The following is a 19,691-nucleotide window of genomic DNA, read 5'->3' as shown; positions in this document are numbered from 1 at the left end:
GACGCTTGCTAGGTGGCTGTTGTCAAGCTCAACTACAGCGAAACATGGAGCAATGAACAGGAATCATGTCCACACAACTCTTGTCTTCTAGCAGCCTGTTGGGAGATATTTGGCTTTGGATGTCCTTCAATAGTTTACACTTTCATCTGCTTTCAATTCATTTCAAACTACTTTTACTACTCTTTTATAAGTGGATTCATTCTGTTGCTAGGCGGCCCAGCTTTGTATCCATTTCCCACATTGTACACATTTCAATGTTGACGTCCCGGAACACCTGTGCCTAAGAGCAGACAAAAAGGTGAGGACATGTCGGTGTAGAAACAAAGATGGAGGCGGACGTGCAGCCTAGGCCAGGGCTGGAGGGAGTATTGGCTGCAAAAAGGGACGGGCGACATGGCCTACATTACAACATATATCACAGTGTGGGTGACATGGCCTACATTACAACATATATCACAGTGTGGGTGACATGGCTTACATTACAACATATATCACGGACGACATGGCTTACATTACAACATATATCACAGTGTGGGTGACATGGCTTACATTACAACATATATCACAGACGACATGGCTTACATTACAACATATATCACAGTGTGGGTGACATGGCTTACATTACAACATATATCACGGGCGACATGTCTTACATTACAACATATATCACAGTGTGGGTGACATGTCTTACATTACAACATATATCACAGTGTGGGTGACATGGCTTACATTACAACATATATCACAGTGCGAGTGACATGTCTTACATTACAACATATATCACAGTGTGGGTGACATGGCTTACATTACAACATATATCACAGTGTGGGTGACATGTCTTACATTACAACATATATCACAGTGTGGGTGACATGGCTTACATTACAACATATATCACAGTGTGGGTGACATGGCTTACATTACAACATATATCACGGACGACATGGCTTACATTACAACATATATCACAGTGTGGGTGACATGGCTTACATTACAACATATATCACGGGCGACATGTCTTACATTACAACATATATCACAGTGTGGGTGACATGTCTTACATTACAACATATATCACAGTGTGGGTGACATGGCTTACATTACAACATATATCACAGTGCGAGTGACATGTCTTACATTACAACATATATCACAGTGTGGGTGACATGGCTTACATTACAACATATATCACAGTGTGGGTGACATGTCTTACATTACAACATATATCACAGTGTGGGTGACATGGCTTACATTACAACATATATCACAGTGTGGGTGACATGGCTTACATTACAACATATATCACAGTGTGGGTGACATGGCTTACATTACAACATATATCACAGTGTGGGTGACATGTCTTACATTACAACATATATCACGGGCGACATGTCTTACATTACAACATATATCACAGTGTGGGTGACATGGCTTACATTACAACATATATCACAGTGTGGGTGACATGGCTTACATTACAACATATATCACAGTGTGGGTGACATGTCTTACATTACAACATATATCACAGTGTGGGTGACATGTCTTACATTACAACATATATCACAGTGTGGGTGACATGTCTTACATTACAACATATATCACAGTGCGGGTGACATGGCTTACATTACAACATATATCACAGTGCGGGTGACATGTCTTACATTACAACATATATCACAGTGTGGGTGACATGTCTTACATTACAACATATATCACAGTGCGGGTGACATGGCTTACATTACAACATATATCACAGTGTGGGTGACATGTCTTACATTACAACATATATCACAGTGCGGGTGACATGTCTTACATTACAACATATATCACAGTGCGAGTGACATGGCTTACATTACAACATACATCACACTGCCTTACAAAAATGATATGTATCACGATATATTTTTTGGCATAAAAATAAAAATAGAAGCATTTCAAAACGGGTCAGAAACGTATTTGGTAACATATTGTGTCATTTCCAGTTGCAATATTTTCTCAAAACATTTATTAATCTACTTGATAATTTACTGTTAATAGATGGTTACTTTTTGTTATAACATGGTTCTAAACACTTCAGTTCCAAGGTAACTAGCACTCATTCTTCTGTTGTTTGGATATTTTTCACACAAGTTTGGGACGGGATGGGAATTGCAAACCGGTTCTTGTTTAGAAAGGGCTCCTAGTCCTGGGAACCTATTGCCAGTTTTGTTCAGGATTGAGGAAGTGGCACAAAAGCTGGAGTTATTCACGAGAAATTGGAATTTGGCAAAACAGCTTTTGGCATTGCAGAAACTCTCTGAACTACTTCCATTTGGGGACTTCCCTTCTATCCTGAGGGACAGGCAGCCAGAGACTGTGTTTTTAAAAGGTGTCAATCAGTTATTGTTTTATGCATTTTAAAATGTACGTCTTAAGGTATTTACTGCTCTGTGACGTGCTGTTGACCCCTCGGCCGGGTCACCCTGGTGGAAGAGATTTTGATCTCAATGGGTTTCTTATCTGGTTTCAAATAAAGGTTGTAAATGATGACAACAGGGCAACTTGCATCACTTACAGGGCGGATACTTCTTCAAAGAGAGGAAATACTACCAGAAACATTAACACACACGGTGACGCGTTTTTGATCCCGTCCGAGCCCAAAGTGAGTCTCCGGCAGCAGCGGCAGCAGTGTTGGACTGCAAATAACTTTGCTGTCCTGTGAACATCTCGTTGCAAAAGCTGCTATTATTACATGTCTGCATAAAATGTATACTTCTTCTCACCTCTACCTGAATGAAAATTGGCCTTGACAGCAGAGCCACCATAATTAGTTGGGAAAATCTCATATAATTGAAAAAGAAAAAAAAAAACGGTTACAATTATTTTTCTGTAAAATAACAGTTAATGTTTATAGCTGATGGTTGGAGAATTGCTGACGTAGTTTTAATTTGGAGTGGTCAGCTCATATATTCTCTTAAAGATAATCATTTTATGTTTTTTTCCCCACTATTAATTGTATTGTTGCATTATAATATACTATCATGTTATGGTTATTTTCACATTTTAAGTCCTGACCCAGGCACCCCACGGAGGTCGTGGTCCTCTTAAGACCTCCCTGATGAGTTTGTAAATTAATGTTTCTTTTAAACTAAACAATGTTAACGCTAATCAACTCGTATGTCATCCTTTTATCTAAATGGGAATCAATAAATAATTGAATCATTAAGCAGATTTGAAAATGGAATTGGAATTGTAAAAATCTTAACAATTATAATCCTTAGTTTGGCCCGATATTACAAATTTGGGTATTAATCAAATGCCAAGTGGGTACAGGGTCAGCATCAGTCATACCAATAATCATACAAAAACATTTCCTGAGTCTTTTGATCACAACATTTGAAAAAACACAAGATGGCAGTGTACTAATCCATCCATCCATCCATTTTCTACCGCTTATTCCCTTTCGGGGTCGCGGGGGGCGCTGGCGCCTATCTCAGCTACAATCGGGCGGAAGGCGGGGTACACCCTGGACAAGTCGCCACTTCATCGCAGGGCCAACACAGATAGACAGACAACATTCACACACTAGGGCCAATTTAGTGTTGCCAATCAACCTATCCCCAGGTGCATGTCTTTGGAGGTGGGAGGAAGCCGGAGTACCCGGAGGGAACCCACGCATTCACGGGGAGAACATGCAAACTCCACACAGAAAGATCCCGAGCCTGGATTTGAACCCAAGACTGCAGGACCTTCGTATTGTGAGGCAGACGCACTAACCCCTCTGCCACCATATCAATTAATATTATTATTCAATCATTTCTGTTTCCCCTTTTATTAAATAAAAAATGTATATTAAGTCAATAGTGCCAAATAAGTAAACAAAAGCAAAAACTACTATTAGCTCTTATTTCCTGAGTTTGTAAGCAATACAATAACAATTAAAAAAAACTTTGATCTAATACTATAGTATCAACTTTATACTGAGGCTGAACTCGTCATTACAGTTGTTATTTGTATTGATCTCTGTTTACATCCAAGAGCGCTAGAAATAATGATATTTGCCGTCATTGAGGCGAGGATTAAGGACTTAGAAACTGCACTAGCGAGAATTAGGACTTTGTTTGCCTGCCACATATACATTTGCAAGACACGGCTAGAATGTGTCAACAACATGCATTATCACATTATAACCAAAGTATTAAAGGTCCATCATCAGCAACATTTATACCATATATTGTCTTTATTATGCAACCCTACTTTACATTATTGTAAAAAGGTGGCTTTTAAAATATGAGGAGAGGGCAGGCTAAGAAATGCTTTACTCTGCAAGACCAAATCTAAGAACACATGTGTACTTTAGGGGAGCCAAATAAGGACAACTATTACAAATATGCACAGCCACCAACAAAATAGGAGGGCTTATAGAGGTTGGGGGACAACAAAGTGAAAAAGGCAACAAGACCTGGAGCCTGACCAGTTTGTGCAAATAATATCATATTTAATCAAGACTAACTGGGATGAATTCAAGCTAACAGCAACATGCTTTGAAGTAAGTCTGTCAACTCTCCTGTAGTGTGTATGTGTGAGTAAGAATGAGAGTGAAGTGAAGTGAATGATATTTCTATAGCGCTGTCCTCTTCCTCTCTTTTGCTCTCCTGCCTCCAACATTGATCTGCAGCTCAATAACCTGATGTTCTGTAGCGACAGCCAGTAGTCGGCACTGAAGGTTGTTTAGCAACATGTTTTGCTCAAAAACACCATTAAAAAGCAAAATAAACTGTACCTAGATATGAGAGCTACTACCAACCAAAACTTGGGACTGCAATATAGGATTTGAAAACTAAATGAAGGAAACCCCCAGTTCTTTAAAGGCTGGATGACAAAATGTGTTTCATTAATAAGAGGAGCTCATTAAAAGCATGCATGACTTAGTAAAAGCAGCCAGAGAGAAGTGTGAATGATACTAAAGAGTGTTTCCATGTGGTGTGGCAGGTTTGAAGGAGATTTACCTGTTTTATGAGCATGTAGGTCTCCGACATGATCTTTTCAATGCGGCCCAGGTCGTACGTCATGACTTTCTGGCCTTGCTGCCACACCCTGTAAGCGTCAAGCAGCAGGGTTTTTCCCGACTCCACGTCCTCTAAAAGTTTCCTTTTTCTGTTAGGTCTTCGTATTAAACCCTGATCAGTGATAGTGACCTTGGCTGCCGCGGATTGGAGCTGCTGCTGCCGAGAACTAATACTGAGCTCCTCCAGGGACAGCTCTGATGTCCGGCTAATGTCAGGCGCTTTATGCTGTGAATCCATTAAGCCCAGAGAGGTACAGACCTCGCTTTTTCTGCCCTGAGTATCTGTGGCTGTAGTCGCCCTCCTCCAATGGCCTGATTCCAAATCCATCGGTTCCTCTTGCCTTGTTCTGGGCCCCTCACTCCCAGGAAGATCCACTTTTCCCAGCAGATTCTCTACCTTGCTACCTTTATCTGTAGATATTGCGGGTGGAGTGATTTGTGCTTGGGTGGTGTCCTTGGGCCCTGTGTTAGTGGTACAGGAGACTTCTGTAAGCCCTGCCTTTTTAGGCAAGGCATGTTTGCTGTCCTCAGAACTTGGCCTGTTGGATACGGCCGTAGTGGTCATTTCCCCCATGGAGGCGGTAGCTGCTTTGGAAAGCTGCACCTTCAAGGAGAACATAAGCGGTCATTAACAGCAAGAATAGGGTGTGGTTTTCAGTGGACAGGAGGTCCTCCATTTTTGGCATACTGTGTTTCCTGGTTATGGCAAACATACACATTTATATTCAACTTAAAGGGAAACTGCCCTTTTATTTCACGTTTTGCTTATCATCCCCAATCTTTAAGTAAGACAAGAACGCATACAGTGGTGGTCAAAAGTGTACGTACACTTGTAAAGAACATCACGTCATGGCTGTCTTGACTTTCCAATTATTTCTATAACTCTTATTTTTTTGTGATGTAGTGATTGGAGCACATACTTGTTGCTCACAAAAAACATTCATGAATGATGTTGGCTTCTTTTATGAATTTATTATGGCTCTACTGAAAATGTGCTGTGTCAAAAGTATACATACAGCAATGTTCATGTTTGCTTACATGTCCCTTGGCAAGTTTTACTGCAATAAGGCGCTTTTGGTAGCCATCCACAAGCTTCTGTGCACATTTTTCACCACAAAATTGCTGCAGTTCAGCTAAATGTGTTGCTTTTCTGACATGGACTTGTTTCTTCAGCATTGTCCACACCTTTAAGTCAGGACTTTGGGAAGGCTATTCTAAAACCTTCATTCTAGCTTATTTAGCCATCCCTTTACCACTTTTGATATGTGTTTGGGGTCATTGTCCTGTTGGAACACCCAACTGTGCCCAAGACCCAACCTCCCCCCTGATGATTTTAGCTTGTCCTAAAGAATTTGGAGGTAGTCCTCCTTTTTCATTGTCCCATTTAAAGCAGCAGTACCATTGGCAGCAAAACAGGCCCAGAGCATAATACTACCACCACCATGCTTGACGGTAGGTTGGTGTTCCTGGGATTAAAGGTCTCACCTTTTCTCCTCCAAACATATTGCTGGGTATTGTGGCCAAACAGCAACATTTTTGTTTAATCTTGTTTCATTCTTCTTTTTGGGGTAGTGGGGCACAGCTAGAACTGCTTCTGGTAACATGTGTTTTCATGTTAGCATCTCCAAAAGGCTCCAATAAGAATGCTCAGAATACTTGCTGAATCACTACTTTGACAAAACTTATCCCTTGTGTTGAGTGTTCTTATTCCCTGGCATGAGATGTTAAGGAGCAGAATTACATTGCCATCCAAAAGTACTATTATATTGTGTTCATGACAGAGGGCGAGTAGGTAAAACCAAAACTAATTGCCGTGGTCCAAATGTATTAATGTTGCAACTTGCACTATCGATTTAAACGCGTCATAGGAATGGAAGTCGTTGGTAAACAGAGGACCTCCTGTATATTGTAAATGATGCTTTCTTACCCCAGTGAGACTGTTTAGATTGTCCTCCAGGACTTTTACATTCAGGAAAAACGCTCTCTTTGCCAAAAGCTGGCGATCAACATCACGTAAATATTTCCTTGATGGGAGAAAGGAGGAGAGAAGAGAGATGTCAAAGAACAAACACAAGTGTATGAAGTCTATAACACATCAGTGTGACAGGAAGTGGCTCCTTACTTTCCCTGATCAGGGGTTCTCTGCAGCATGAACGAGACTTTCAGCAAGGTGTCGTGATCTTTAAGCTTTGAGAGCACCTCTAGCAAGAGGACAATGGATCGGTTCATATGAGATGCAAAACTTCCTGGTCGATCAATCTCATCTACTGGAATTCGCCAGATGCCCTTTGGGTGGAGAAGAGATGCAAAAATAAAGTAGCAAAAAGAGCATTATCTTGTGATACAGTAATAGCGGTTTATAATAAACTTTGTTTTTTGCTGGAATTTCAAGTGCACATTCTATATACAATTGTTGGCTGTACAAGATGTAAGGTTTTACAAAGTATAGTGTGTAAGATGCCTGTGAATATTCTCATTCCCCCAGATCATTGTATTCTCCCAGCATTGAAACCATTTCAACTGGAGAGTTCAGATTGTTTTACAAGATGTTTTTGCCACTCATCTGAGCAGGCTTCCTCGGTTCATGTTCCCAGACTTAGATAGGACAACTCTATTCATTGAGAATCAATATGGTAAGTATGACATTCCAAACAGTTCACTTGTGAGTGATGGATTCAATGCCCTGAGTATAGTGTGTAAAGAAAACAGACCAGAAAGTGACATGGCATTCAAAGAAGAACTAATGAGGAATGGAAAGTCTGCAGGGGAGATCTAGCAGAGGCAACCTTCTCTCTGGCCACACATGATAGGAAGGCTCATTAGTGCTCTGTTGTGGCCAAGCAGGGCAACTGAGCCGCAGACTGCCGCCAACAAACAATGGCAGAAAGCGTGATGGAGTGTCGTTTGATGAAAGAATCCACCTTTTTAGAAAGCACGTCTGCTCGACAGGTAAAAACAGGCCAAGTTCTAAACTCCAAAGTTACCAATGCGAGTCCAGATGGTGGTCTAGGCTATAGTCCAGGAGGAAATGTGCAAAAGACAAAACAAAGAGGATTTTCTCAGAAGGGAGCAAAACAAATGAAATGCTTCTATCAGCTAGTGAGGCAATTGGGAGATCGGTGGCCCTCTAAACATACGCTCCAGATGGTCAGATGACATTTTCCAGGATTCTGGAAGGCAATAAAGTATAAAAGTATGGCAAAGGGAACCCATCAAATAATAATACATATCTAAATACAGACTTCCCGCCTCCAGAGATAGTGAGAAAGCTAGCACCAAAAATGCACACCGTATTTCAAACCATCTAAATCAGCACTAAGGAAGGTGGGAAATTAATGGTTCTTGTGTTTTTCTACACACTCCTGGGTGCAACTCTTATCATTTTAACAAAGTTTACTAAAGGTGAGTACCTATGTGTGGCATTGGAGGAAGTAGAATGATTCTGATTGTGAAAATGTCTCTGCTCAGATGAGCACAGGCAGGATAAGTAAGACAAGTGTTGCTCACTTGGAACACCATCTCTAATGGAGGAGAGTTGTTTAGAGAACCACCAAACCATCATCAAATCTGCTTTGGGAAAGCAAAGCTGTGGCTTTATGCAGATTATTATGCAGCACAACAGCTAAAGCAGCTTTATAAGACTTTAACCGAAATTATTTTAAGCATTCTTTTTTTGGTGAGAAAATATGACCGGTGGCGCTGCTTGAATATGGTCAATATACCATGTATTACTCTGACAAGCACCGCCTAAAAAAACATGATTAGTTTTTTACAAATTGGAAAAGGAAAGGAATATAAAGTATATCCTCCAAGTACCAATACTACTAGCTCAGTGTAGCTGCATGACAAAAACCATTTCAAGCGCAGGCAAGCATTGTCCCCCCGTGTTTTGTGAAAAGTGTGAGCAGCAAACTTACTTTCCAAAAGACAGATTCTGCCTGTGGTCAAATCTTACTGCTTCAATGTGTTTTTAGAAACGCATAGCCCCAACATACTTTTTCATTTGTACATCAAAAGGAAAATATGATTGGCCATGTGACAATTAGCAACCAGTTAAGCAATCACAACATCAGTCACGTGCAATTTGAGAGGGAAATTCATGGCAGCTACCTGTCAATAATATCAAATTGGCAGCTAAATGGTAATCTGTAGTGATCAAGATGAGATCTACAATCAACTATTCCAGGTATTTGATAAACATTGATTCATTTGTCTTACAAAAATACCAACTTAATACTTCTTTTTTTCAAAAGTCTGAGTAGAAGACAGAAAGTGACTTACCATCACCAAAGAAGGCTATTCTTTGTTTACTATATTTTTTTGGGAAAGGTGTTGCTGGCGGAAGCAGCACCAGCATCCCTCGCAGCGTCGCCAGCCTAAAAGAGGCTCCGGCTCAAAGAGCAAGGGTGGGCTGCATTTGGGTGGGAGGGCAGCGAGAGCTGCACAGGAGGAAAAGCGGGAAAAGCTCAGCACAACAGGACCAGAAGAAGGAAAAGATATTGATAGCTGCTGCTTTGGCAAAGGGAGACTGAGCATTGGAGTCAGGGCCTATGAGCTCAGGACGGAGAAGCTGACTCCTTCCTCTCCGGCTTTCCGGCGCTGCCATCTCAAAACAAAAACACCCACGCACTCCATCTCTACTCTCCCCTGACCCCAGCCTGCTGGAGTTCTTTGCCCCCCTCCTCCATCCGTGCTTTCTCTTGCACTATACACAGTGTACAGCCAACCCTTCTGTGTCTACGCCCACCAATCGCAGACAAGCAAGAGAAAGTCCCGCCTGTTAACGCACACCCACACACGGACAGAGGAGTGAGCGAGTAATGAGGAAACACAGGGAGGAGACGTGTGGAGGCAACAGCAGCCGAGGGGAGAGGAGGGGAGGGGTGGAGCGTGATCATGCTGAAGACGGAGCAACAGGAAAAAAAACACAAGAACATAAACTGGCTGAAAAAGGAAGTGAGCGCTGCTGTGAGCGACGGCAAGCTGGCGCACCAAGAAAGGCAAAGAAGTGCTTGATATAAACAACCTTCCACTTCACTGAACAAAGAAATAATAATCAACTTCATACACAATAGCAGCTCAGCTACCAGCCCTCACCTTCTTCCTGTCTTGTCTTTCAACACTGGCTTTAACTCCACAGATGGTCACCATCAACATACTACACACACATATCGTCTGGTTTTTTATCCTTTTTCCTGTTGCGCGAGTGGAAAAGGAAAAAAAAGGTGCTGAAAAAGGTCACATTCAGCCAAAAAGAGCAATGAGAGGCAGCGGAATCCCTGGGCTAACCCTCCAACAAGCAAACCAAAACATTAGCAATATGTTTTCACCATCCAATTCCCCTCCCCTATGACAAAAAATCTTCTCCTGAGTGGAGCTCCACCTACATGAAGAAAAGTCATCCATCCAACAGAGGGAAGTAACACAGGAGTAAAGACTCCCTGGAAGACCATTGCAACATTGGACAACAGAGGGAAGTAACACAGGACTAAAGACTCCCTGGAAGACCATTGCAACATTGGACATCAGAGGGAAGTAACACAGGAGTAAAGACTCCCTGGAAGACCACTGCAACATTGGACAACAGAGGGAAGTAACACAGGAGTAAAGACTCCCTGGAAGACCATTGCAACATTGGACAACAGAGGGAAGTAACACAGGAGTAAAGACTCCCTGGAAGACCATTGCAACATTGGACAACAGAGGGAAGTAACACAGGAGTAAAGACTCCCTGGAAGACCATTGCAACATTGGACAACAGAGGGAAGTAACACAGGAGTAAAGACTCCCTGGAAGACCATTGCAACATTGGACAATAGAGGGAAGTAACACAGGAGTAAAGACTCCCTGGAAGACCATTGCAACATTGGACAACAGAGGGAAGTAACACAGGACTAAAGACTCCCTGGAAGACCATTGCAACATTGGACCACAGAGGGAAGTAACACAGGAGTAAAGACTCCCTGGAAGACCATTGCAACATTGGACAACAGAGGGAAGTAACACAGGACTAAAGACTCCCTGGAAGACCATTGCAACATTGGACAACAGAGGGAAGTAACACAGGAGTAAAGACTCCCTGAAAGACCATTGCAACATTGGACAACAGAGGGAAGTAACACAGGACTAAAGACTCCCTGGAAGACCATTGCAACATTGGACAACAGAGGGAAGTAACACAGGAGTAAAGACTCCCTGGAAGACCATTGCAACATTGGACAACAGAGGGAAGTAACACAGGAGTAAAGACTCCCTGGAAGACCATTGCAACATTGGACAACAGAGGGAAGTAACACAGGACTAAAGACTCCCTGGAAGACCATTGCAACATTGGACAATAGAGGGAAGTAACACAGGAGTAAAGACTCCCTAGAAGACCATTGCAACATTGGACAACAGAGGGAAGTAACACAGGAGTAAAGACTCCCTGGAAGACCATTGCAACATTGGACAACAGAGGGAAGTAACACAGGACTAAAGACTCCCTGGAAGACCATTGCAACATTGGACCACAGAGGGAAGTAACACAGGACTAAAGACTCCCTGGAAGACCATTGCAACATTGGACAACAGAGGGAAGTAACACAGGACTAAAGACTCCCTGGAAGACCATTGCAACATTGGACAACAGAGGGAAGTAACACAGGACTAAAGACTCCCTGGAAGACCATTGCAACATTGGACAACAGAGGGAAGTAACACAGGAGTAAAGACTCCCTGGAAGACCATTGCAACATTGGACAACAGAGGGACGTAACACAGGACTAAAGACTCCCTGGAAGACCACTGCAACATTGGACAACAGAGGGAAGTAACACAGGAGTAAAGACTCCCTGGAAGACCATTGCAACATTGGACAACAGAGGGACGTAACACAGGACTAAAGACTCCCTGGAAGACCACTGCAACATTGGACAACAGAGGGACGTAACACAGGACTAAAGACTCCCTGGAAGACCACTGCAACATTGGACAACAGAGGGAAGTAACACAGGACTAAAGACTCCCTGGAAGACCACTGCAACATTGGACAACAGAGGGAAGTAACACAGGAGTAAAGACTCCCTGGAAGACCATTGCAACATTGGACAACAGAGGGAAGTAACACAGGACTAAAGACTCCCTGGAAGACCATTGCAACATTGGACCACAGAGGGAAGTAACACAGGAGTAAAGAGTCCCTGGAAGACCATTGCAACATTGGACAACAGAGGGAAGTAACACAGGACTAAAGACTCCCTGGAAGACCATTGCAACATTGGACAACAGAGGGAAGTAACACAGGAGTAAAGACTCCCTGGAAGACCATTGCAACATTGGACAACAGAGGGAAGTAACACAGGAGTAAAGACTCCCTGGAAGACCATTGCAACATTGGACCACAGAGGGAAGTAACACAGGAGTAAAGACTCCCTGGAAGACCATTGCAACATTGGACAACAGAGGGAAGTAACACAGGAGTAAAGACTCCCTGGAAGACCATTGCAACATTGGACAACAGAGGGACGTAACACAGGACTAAAGACTCCCTGGAAGACCATTGCAACATTGGACCACAGAGGGAAGTAACACAGGAGTAAAGAGTCCCTGGAAGACCATTGCAACATTGGACCACAGAGGGAAGTAACACAGGAGTAAAGACTCCCTGGAAGACCATTGCAACATTGGACAACAGAGGGAAGTAACACAGGAGTAAAGAGTCCCTGGAAGACCATTGCAACATTGGACAACAGAGGGAAGTAACACAGGAGTAAAGAGTCCCTGGAAGACCATTGCAACATTGGACAACAGGCTCCCATGAGGAGGACTGTTTAAATGAAGTGCTTACAATCCAAAAGCAGCTCGAGGGAGATTATATTTTCATCCACATTTGTCGTTGCGACCGGGGATAAAGTGCAAATATGCATGTGGGTGGAAGAACATGTAAGCTAGTGTGTATGTGGCCATAGGGGGAACTACTTGAATATCATGAGCAGACACCTGACACTTCCATGATATAACCACTTGTCAGCAACTGCACCAGGGATATTCAACTTCTTTGTTTTGTGGGCCACATTTCCAGAAAGCTCATTTGATTATTTTATATATCCTGGACAACCAGTGTCCTCTACGGTAGACATTTAAATTGTTTTTGCCCTCCCTCCTTGGTTTTGCGCTTTCAAGTCAATCAAAAGGCGTTTAAGTTATCCGTCAGGTAGGGGGGGGGAAGGGCAAAGTACCTCCCTAGAAGCAAAGTGAGCTCGCAGACCCTTCCTACAAGGAGAAACCCAGAGAAGTGGACAAATCTAAGTAATAAGTGTATTAATGATTTCCATTTAGTCAGACTTCAAAGCTGTGTTACTGCACAGCTTCAAAAACAAATACACAATTTGACATACCGCTAGCTGCTGCGCAAGCACTTGCATATTTCGCCAAAAACGTCTTCGGCCTCCATCTTAATAAAGACAGGCAAAAGAAAATAAGAAGAGCACAAGCAAAGACGAACATCGCGTGGGACAGCATTTTAAATGTAAACAAACATTTGTCACATTTGCCTTACGTCACTGCTGGCAAACGGCAGGAGTTCATGACGTGGCGAGACTTTAACGACGTCCGTATGCATATTTGCAATACTTTGCCCTCGCACTGAATGCTAGAGCCAAGGGGGAGGGTCAAGTAGAGGGACAGTCTAGAGAATTTGAAATGAGCTAAGTCCCTGTCTATATTAAGCCGGATAAGTCCTTAAATAATTATTTAGTCTGAACTCCATGTCAGCCACACTAACCCATTGTTTAAGGTTCCCCTCCTTTGGAATTTTTTTACACGAGTTAATGCGCCGTCTATTTCTTGAATCTCCAGCTCTTAGCTCAGTATGGACTCATTGATCGGTTATAAACTGAGTTAAATGATAAATAAATGGGTTGTACTTCTATAGTGCTTTTCTACCTTCAAGGTACTCAAAGCACTTTGACACTACTTCCACATTCACACACACATTCACACACTGATGGAGGGAGCTGCCATGCAAGGCGCTAACCAGCACCCATCAGGAGCAAGGGTGAAATGTCTTGCTCAGGACACAACGGATGTGACGAGGTTGGTACTAGGTGGGAATTGAACCAGGGACCCTCAGGTTACGCATGGCCACTCTCCCACTGCGCCACACCGTTCAGAGAGAAAGTGACGTCGGAAACAACGCGCCACAGCCAGCTTCATAATAACCACTTTCCACTCAGAGGTAAACACCAGAAAGATGAAGGCGAATCATCCAGACATGCCCCTGGTTCTCCTTCTTCTACATGTGCTGGTGCTTGTACAAATCACACATGAATATCTTAAAGGGGAACATTATCAGCAGACCTAGGTAAGCGTCAATATATACCTTGATGGGGCAGAAAAAAGACCATCCATTTTTTTAACCGATTTGCGAATTCTAAATGGGTGAATTTTGGCGAATTAAACGCCTTTCTGTTTATCGCGCTGGAGGCGATGACGTCAGAATGTGACGTCGCCGAGGTAAAACACCCGCCATTTTCATTTTCAACACATTACAAACACCGGGTCTCAGCTCTGTTATTTTCCATTTTTTTGACTATTTTTTGGAACCTTGGAGACATCATGCCTGGTGGGTGTGTTGTCGGAGGGTGTAACAACACTAACAGGGAGGGATTCAAGTTGCACCACTGGCCCCAAGATGCCAAAGTGTCTGCCGCCAGACCCCCATTGAATGTGCCAGAGTGTCTCCACATTTGACCGGCGATGCTGAAGCAGACATGGCACAGAGATGTATGGATAACCTGCAGATGCATTTGTAACGATAGTCAACGAAATCACAAAGGTGAGTTTTGTTGATGTTGACTGCCAGATAATCGATGCTAACATGCTACGCTAATCGATGCTAACATGCAATTTACCGGCAGTGCTAAAGCAGACATGGCACAGAGATGTATGGATAACCTGTAGATGCATTTGCAACTATATTACGTTTCCTTACACCCACATTTGATGCGAAACGTTTGGTCCGCACATTTTACTGACGATGCTAACGCAGCTAGTCGGCCATGCTATGGCTATGAATAGCGTCAATAGCTATTCGCTCAATAGCTTCAGTTTCTTCTTCAATATTTTCATACTCCAACCATCTGTTTCAATACATGCGTGATCTGTTGAATCGCTTAAGTCGCTGAAATCAGAGTTTGAATCGGAGCTAATGTCGCTATATCTTGCTGTGGTATTCCCATTGTTTGTTTACATTGGCAGCACTGTGTGACGTCACAGGGAAATGGCCAGTGTCTTCGCAGAGAGCCGAAAATAAGGCACTTTAAAGCTTTATTTAAGGATATTCCGGGACCGGTAAAATTTTGAAAAAAACTTCAAAAAATACAACAAGCCAAAGGGAACTGATTTTTATTGTTTTTAACTCTTTTGAAATTGTGATAATGTTTCCCTTTAAGAGAAGGAAACGCGCGATTGCAGCTATTTTGGATACACCACATCTCAGACGGCAATGTTGAGCGACGGTTTTAGATAAGGCCTGGAAGAATGGCAGCCTGGTGGGAAGCTTGTCAAGGAGTGTGTTGGGCCAGAGGAACGGCAAAAGAACTTTCCAATGTCCAGGTCAGCTGTGATCCTACTTAGCGAAAAACTTTGTCCATTTGCCGAAGGGGAGACAAGGAGAATGCGGGCTCTGATGGATGTAAAAAAAAAGGTAGCGTCTACTTTGTATTACTTGGTCGAGGAGGGAAGACTTCGGAAAACAGCGAATGCATTTGGACTGGCAAAGCAGACTGTATCAGTTAATGTCCGCGGTGTATGTCGAGCAATTACTCAACGTCTAGGTCCAGAGTATATGAGGTCTCCAAAAACGGAGGCAGAAGTTCAAGATCTTGTGGCAAATTTCCATCAGGCCCACGGTATGGTACAGTGTTTGGGTGCAATTGACTGCACGCATATCGAGGTCAACAAGATGCCGTGTAGTTCGACAGATTTCATCAACAGAAAGGGCAAGTCCTCTAACAACGTACAGGCGGTGTGTGACTACAAGTATTGCTTTATGGATGTGACTGTGAAATGGCAGGCAGCGTGCATTGTGTCCGCATCTTTGCTAACTCCGCCATTAGCGCGCAGCTGAAAGATGGAACCATCCCCTCGTGTCCCAAACAACTACTGGAAGACGAAGGTGCAGTCCCTCTTTTTCTTTTGGGTGACCCAGCTTATCCCCTGACGCCATATCTCATGAAAGAATACCCCACAGGTGGAGTCAACCCACAACAACAATACTCTGGGTTTTGTCTGTGCAAGGCCAGTATGGTCATTGAGTGTGTGTTTGGACGACTTTGGTTCACTGCGATGACCCATGGACATTATCAAGAATGACCTACCATTCATTGTGTACGCTTGTTTTGTATTCCCTAACTACTGTGAAGCCATGAAGGAGCCGCTTACCAACAGTCAGTGGTTGCGGCTGGCGAGTACGACCACCAATTTCAGCCTCCAAGCACAGGCAGGATTGCAAGAATGGACAATGAAGGTGAAGGCAAAGACTAAGGAGTGTCCTGACCAGATATCTAGTTCTCTAGATTGATTATTGTAAAATGTTCCTTATCACATTGTTAAACTTTCACATGTCCATTAAAGATTTGATTCATTTATTAAGGCTCAGGTGTGATTCACTACCATAGGGCTCGTCTAACAGCTGCTGATGGTGAGGAAAGCAAGGTTTACTGTTAAAAGAAATGTGGCATTTGGCTTCATTGAAATTGCTTACATCTCTTCAATGTTTACATGCCTGGTAAGGATACACTTCCAGGTCAGAGGTGACTATGACGTAATATATGCACGTCTGCTATTTTCTATGCATGTCTACTAGGTCACGTTGCGCCCTCGGAAGTAGAGGGGAGGGGGTCTTGAACCAAAGCTTAAACGATGGCATTGTGTGTGTGTGTGGACAAAGATAAGGTTAGGTGGGTTAAACCCTGTATAAACTTAGCTGTCTTAATGTAGCAGCAACCTAAGATCCATCTCTAAGACAGCACCCTAACATTTTTAAGAATCTGCTGCAAAAATGTGAGTCTCTCAAAAACACTTTTGAACTAAACTGGAGGGTCACCAGTTGAATAAATAGCCCAAATGCTAAAATGGATCACCACTAGTATACCTAAAGACGTTGACCTAATTTCAACCGACTTCATTTAAAGTAAACAAGCTACAGCAAAATCATCGTTACATAAATCACAATATGAAAAACATGTGTAACCGCCAAAAAGGAGAGGACTTAAAGGAGGGCCTTGAGGAACACCTTAGTTATGTAAATCACAAGTTTGGACTCCAGTGTTCTACATTTGCTAGCATGGTTCAAATGTCAATGCAACTACCTGCCAACGTGTTTACATGGGTCCAAGTCCTTCTATACAACAAGAGGAGCACTCTTGTGTTTGAGCAAGTTGCGGCAAAAATGTGTTTCTTGAGTTTTGAACTGAGCTAGGTGGCCAGAATAATGTCATCCCGAGCCGGATTTGGCCCCCAGGCCACCAGTTCAATAGTATTGAACTACACCACATCATAAAAATGTCTACCATAGAAAAAGTATACATCAATTAGACATTGGACTAGACACTTAATTCTTCAGTCAGCCAAGACAATATGGACTAATCTGTTTCCATCTTTGAAAGAATAGTTTAGGTAAGACCCTTTTTCTTCCAGAACAACTGTGTTACAGCGCACAAAGCGAAGTCCAGCGGCAGGCTTGAATTAAACTGTTGTGGAAAAGCTTAACAGCCCTGACTTCAACCCCCACCTAAAGCATGAACTAGACAATTAATGACCTCTGACCTCACAAATGGTAGAATGTGCTGAATAAATGGGTTAAAAACATCCCAAAGACATTAGCTATTGTGCAAGTGCTGTTTGGATTTTAGAAAATGCATGTTTCTTAAAACCACTCCACACATGCATCCATTCTAAACCAAATAGGTTAGTTCATACAGAGCCCCATTAAGGCAGCTCAGCAATGGCAAGTGAGAAAAGTAGGGCACCATGACCTAAATTGGGATTGCTCTAGTCATGTCACCTTGACTTTAAAATATCATACATTTTGCACTGTGTTGGCTTGGGAAGGTTGTAAATGACCTTTGTGTGTCTGACACTAAAGGGATAACTTCAACACAAACACTGTATTCTTAAAACACAGACAATAAAGGACTTGTGTCAAGATGTCAGTAGACCGGTCAGCCGACACAGACTGAAGAGAAATTTGCAGCTCCACACTTTTGACAGTCGTTACAACAAGGCAAAAGGTCAGTGCTCAGAAGTACTTTTTATTTTTCAACTCTTAAGTTTGCATGGATCTGACATCCCTTCTGACAGTCAGGAAACCAAAAGCTTGCATATTGAGGGGAGAAACTCACTTGCAATCATTTAAGAAAGGTTGTCTCATGGTCATGCTTGCTTTCAAAAGGAACACTAAAGCTTTGACAGTTGGTATACCAGGATGCAAGGTTTGCTTCCAGAAGGGGCTCTGTAAAAAAGCCTCTGGGAGTCAGCTCACTGCAGAGCTCCAGCTCTAATATGGCCCTGTAACTCTTAGAGACTGGGCACCGGGTTCCACGGCACACGCAAAAAAGCTGGAGACCATCCATATACACTGCAGAAAAACGAAGTGACAACCGATGGAAATCAGATTGAGACTTAGCGTGAATCTGTTCTCTGAAAAAAGAAGCAAGCAGGTGCAGTTCAACTCCAAGCGTATGTTCTTCAAACACACGGAAAAGGTAGAAGAAGAGATGACAAATGCTGACAGTAATATATCCGCAGGACAACAACACAAGCCATTCTCCAATCTCCTACTGTGCAATTCCATTTATAGAGCTGCGTGTGATCCGTTCTCAGGTCTGATATTTGAGCAGCCAATTGATTTATGTGAGCCACTGGTGTAAATAAGGTATACTTAATGGTATGCCAATCTTTCACTCATAGCAAACACAGTGGCAGATCATTAGCGACAAAAGCGAGGACAAACATCCGAGCTTCACAAGCTTGCCTCTTGAGATTCTGTCTTAACTGCAGACGTGGAGTTATGGTACATTCGGCATTAGAAACACCCACACAATATAATGAGATCCAAAACAAGAGCTGTGAAAAAGTGTTCAGTAGAGGCAAGTTTTCACCAAGGCCAAAAAATCACTAATATCTCCTCTTCACTGAATGATATGGATTGCTGAATTGAGCTAGAAATGATTACCCCACTGTAGGGAATGTGAATAGATGTTGAAGTTAGTGGGATTTACTGCCAAGTTATTTTTACCACAGATCCATCTGGTGTGTCACTTCCCTACTGAACTGAACAGAACCGATGAAAACTGAAAATAAATTATGCAATTTGTACCTGCATCTACGTTTTAAGTTGTGGCCCTTACAAACAACCCTTGTTTAGTTTAGTGTAAAAGCAAAAGGATTACCTTGCAAACCAAAAAACAACTCTGATAGAAATGCACAACTCACTACAGTATTGCAAGCTTGGCAGAGGTAATAAAGATCACATTTGATTGACAATGTCTGGGAGGCAGTGTTGTAGAAATGTACTGCATCCTATTGAGAGATGTTTTTAATATTTGGTTATTTTCATGTAGCAAGGTTTTCCCCACAATTAATAATCAATCGTGGC

At 42.6% G+C, this 19,691-nt stretch overlaps 1 protein-coding gene across 1 annotated transcript in view; it reads right to left on the bottom strand.

Annotated features, from left to right (window-relative positions):
• Positions 1 to 19,691, bottom strand: part of LOC133556923 (calcineurin-binding protein cabin-1-like) — a gene marked incomplete at its 3' end in the record, with an annotated part of 67,729 nt that overhangs the window by 10,877 nt on the left and 37,161 nt on the right. Inside the window, exons 32-34 of the mRNA XM_061907276.1 lie at positions 7,173 to 7,336; positions 6,978 to 7,074; positions 4,992 to 5,654 (exon numbers count right to left, since the gene is read on the bottom strand). Coding sequence (XP_061763260.1) covers positions 4,992 to 5,654; positions 6,978 to 7,074; positions 7,173 to 7,336 — 924 coding nt within the window. The remainder of the gene's footprint in view (positions 1 to 4,991; positions 5,655 to 6,977; positions 7,075 to 7,172; positions 7,337 to 19,691) is intronic.

The sequence above is a fragment of the Nerophis ophidion genome, linkage group LG07, assembly GCF_033978795.1.
Source record: "Nerophis ophidion isolate RoL-2023_Sa linkage group LG07, RoL_Noph_v1.0, whole genome shotgun sequence".
NCBI lineage: Eukaryota > Metazoa > Chordata > Actinopteri > Syngnathiformes > Syngnathidae > Nerophis > Nerophis ophidion.
Note: the sequence above shows the minus strand (reverse complement) of the source record. Positions and strands in the feature narration are given on the sequence as shown.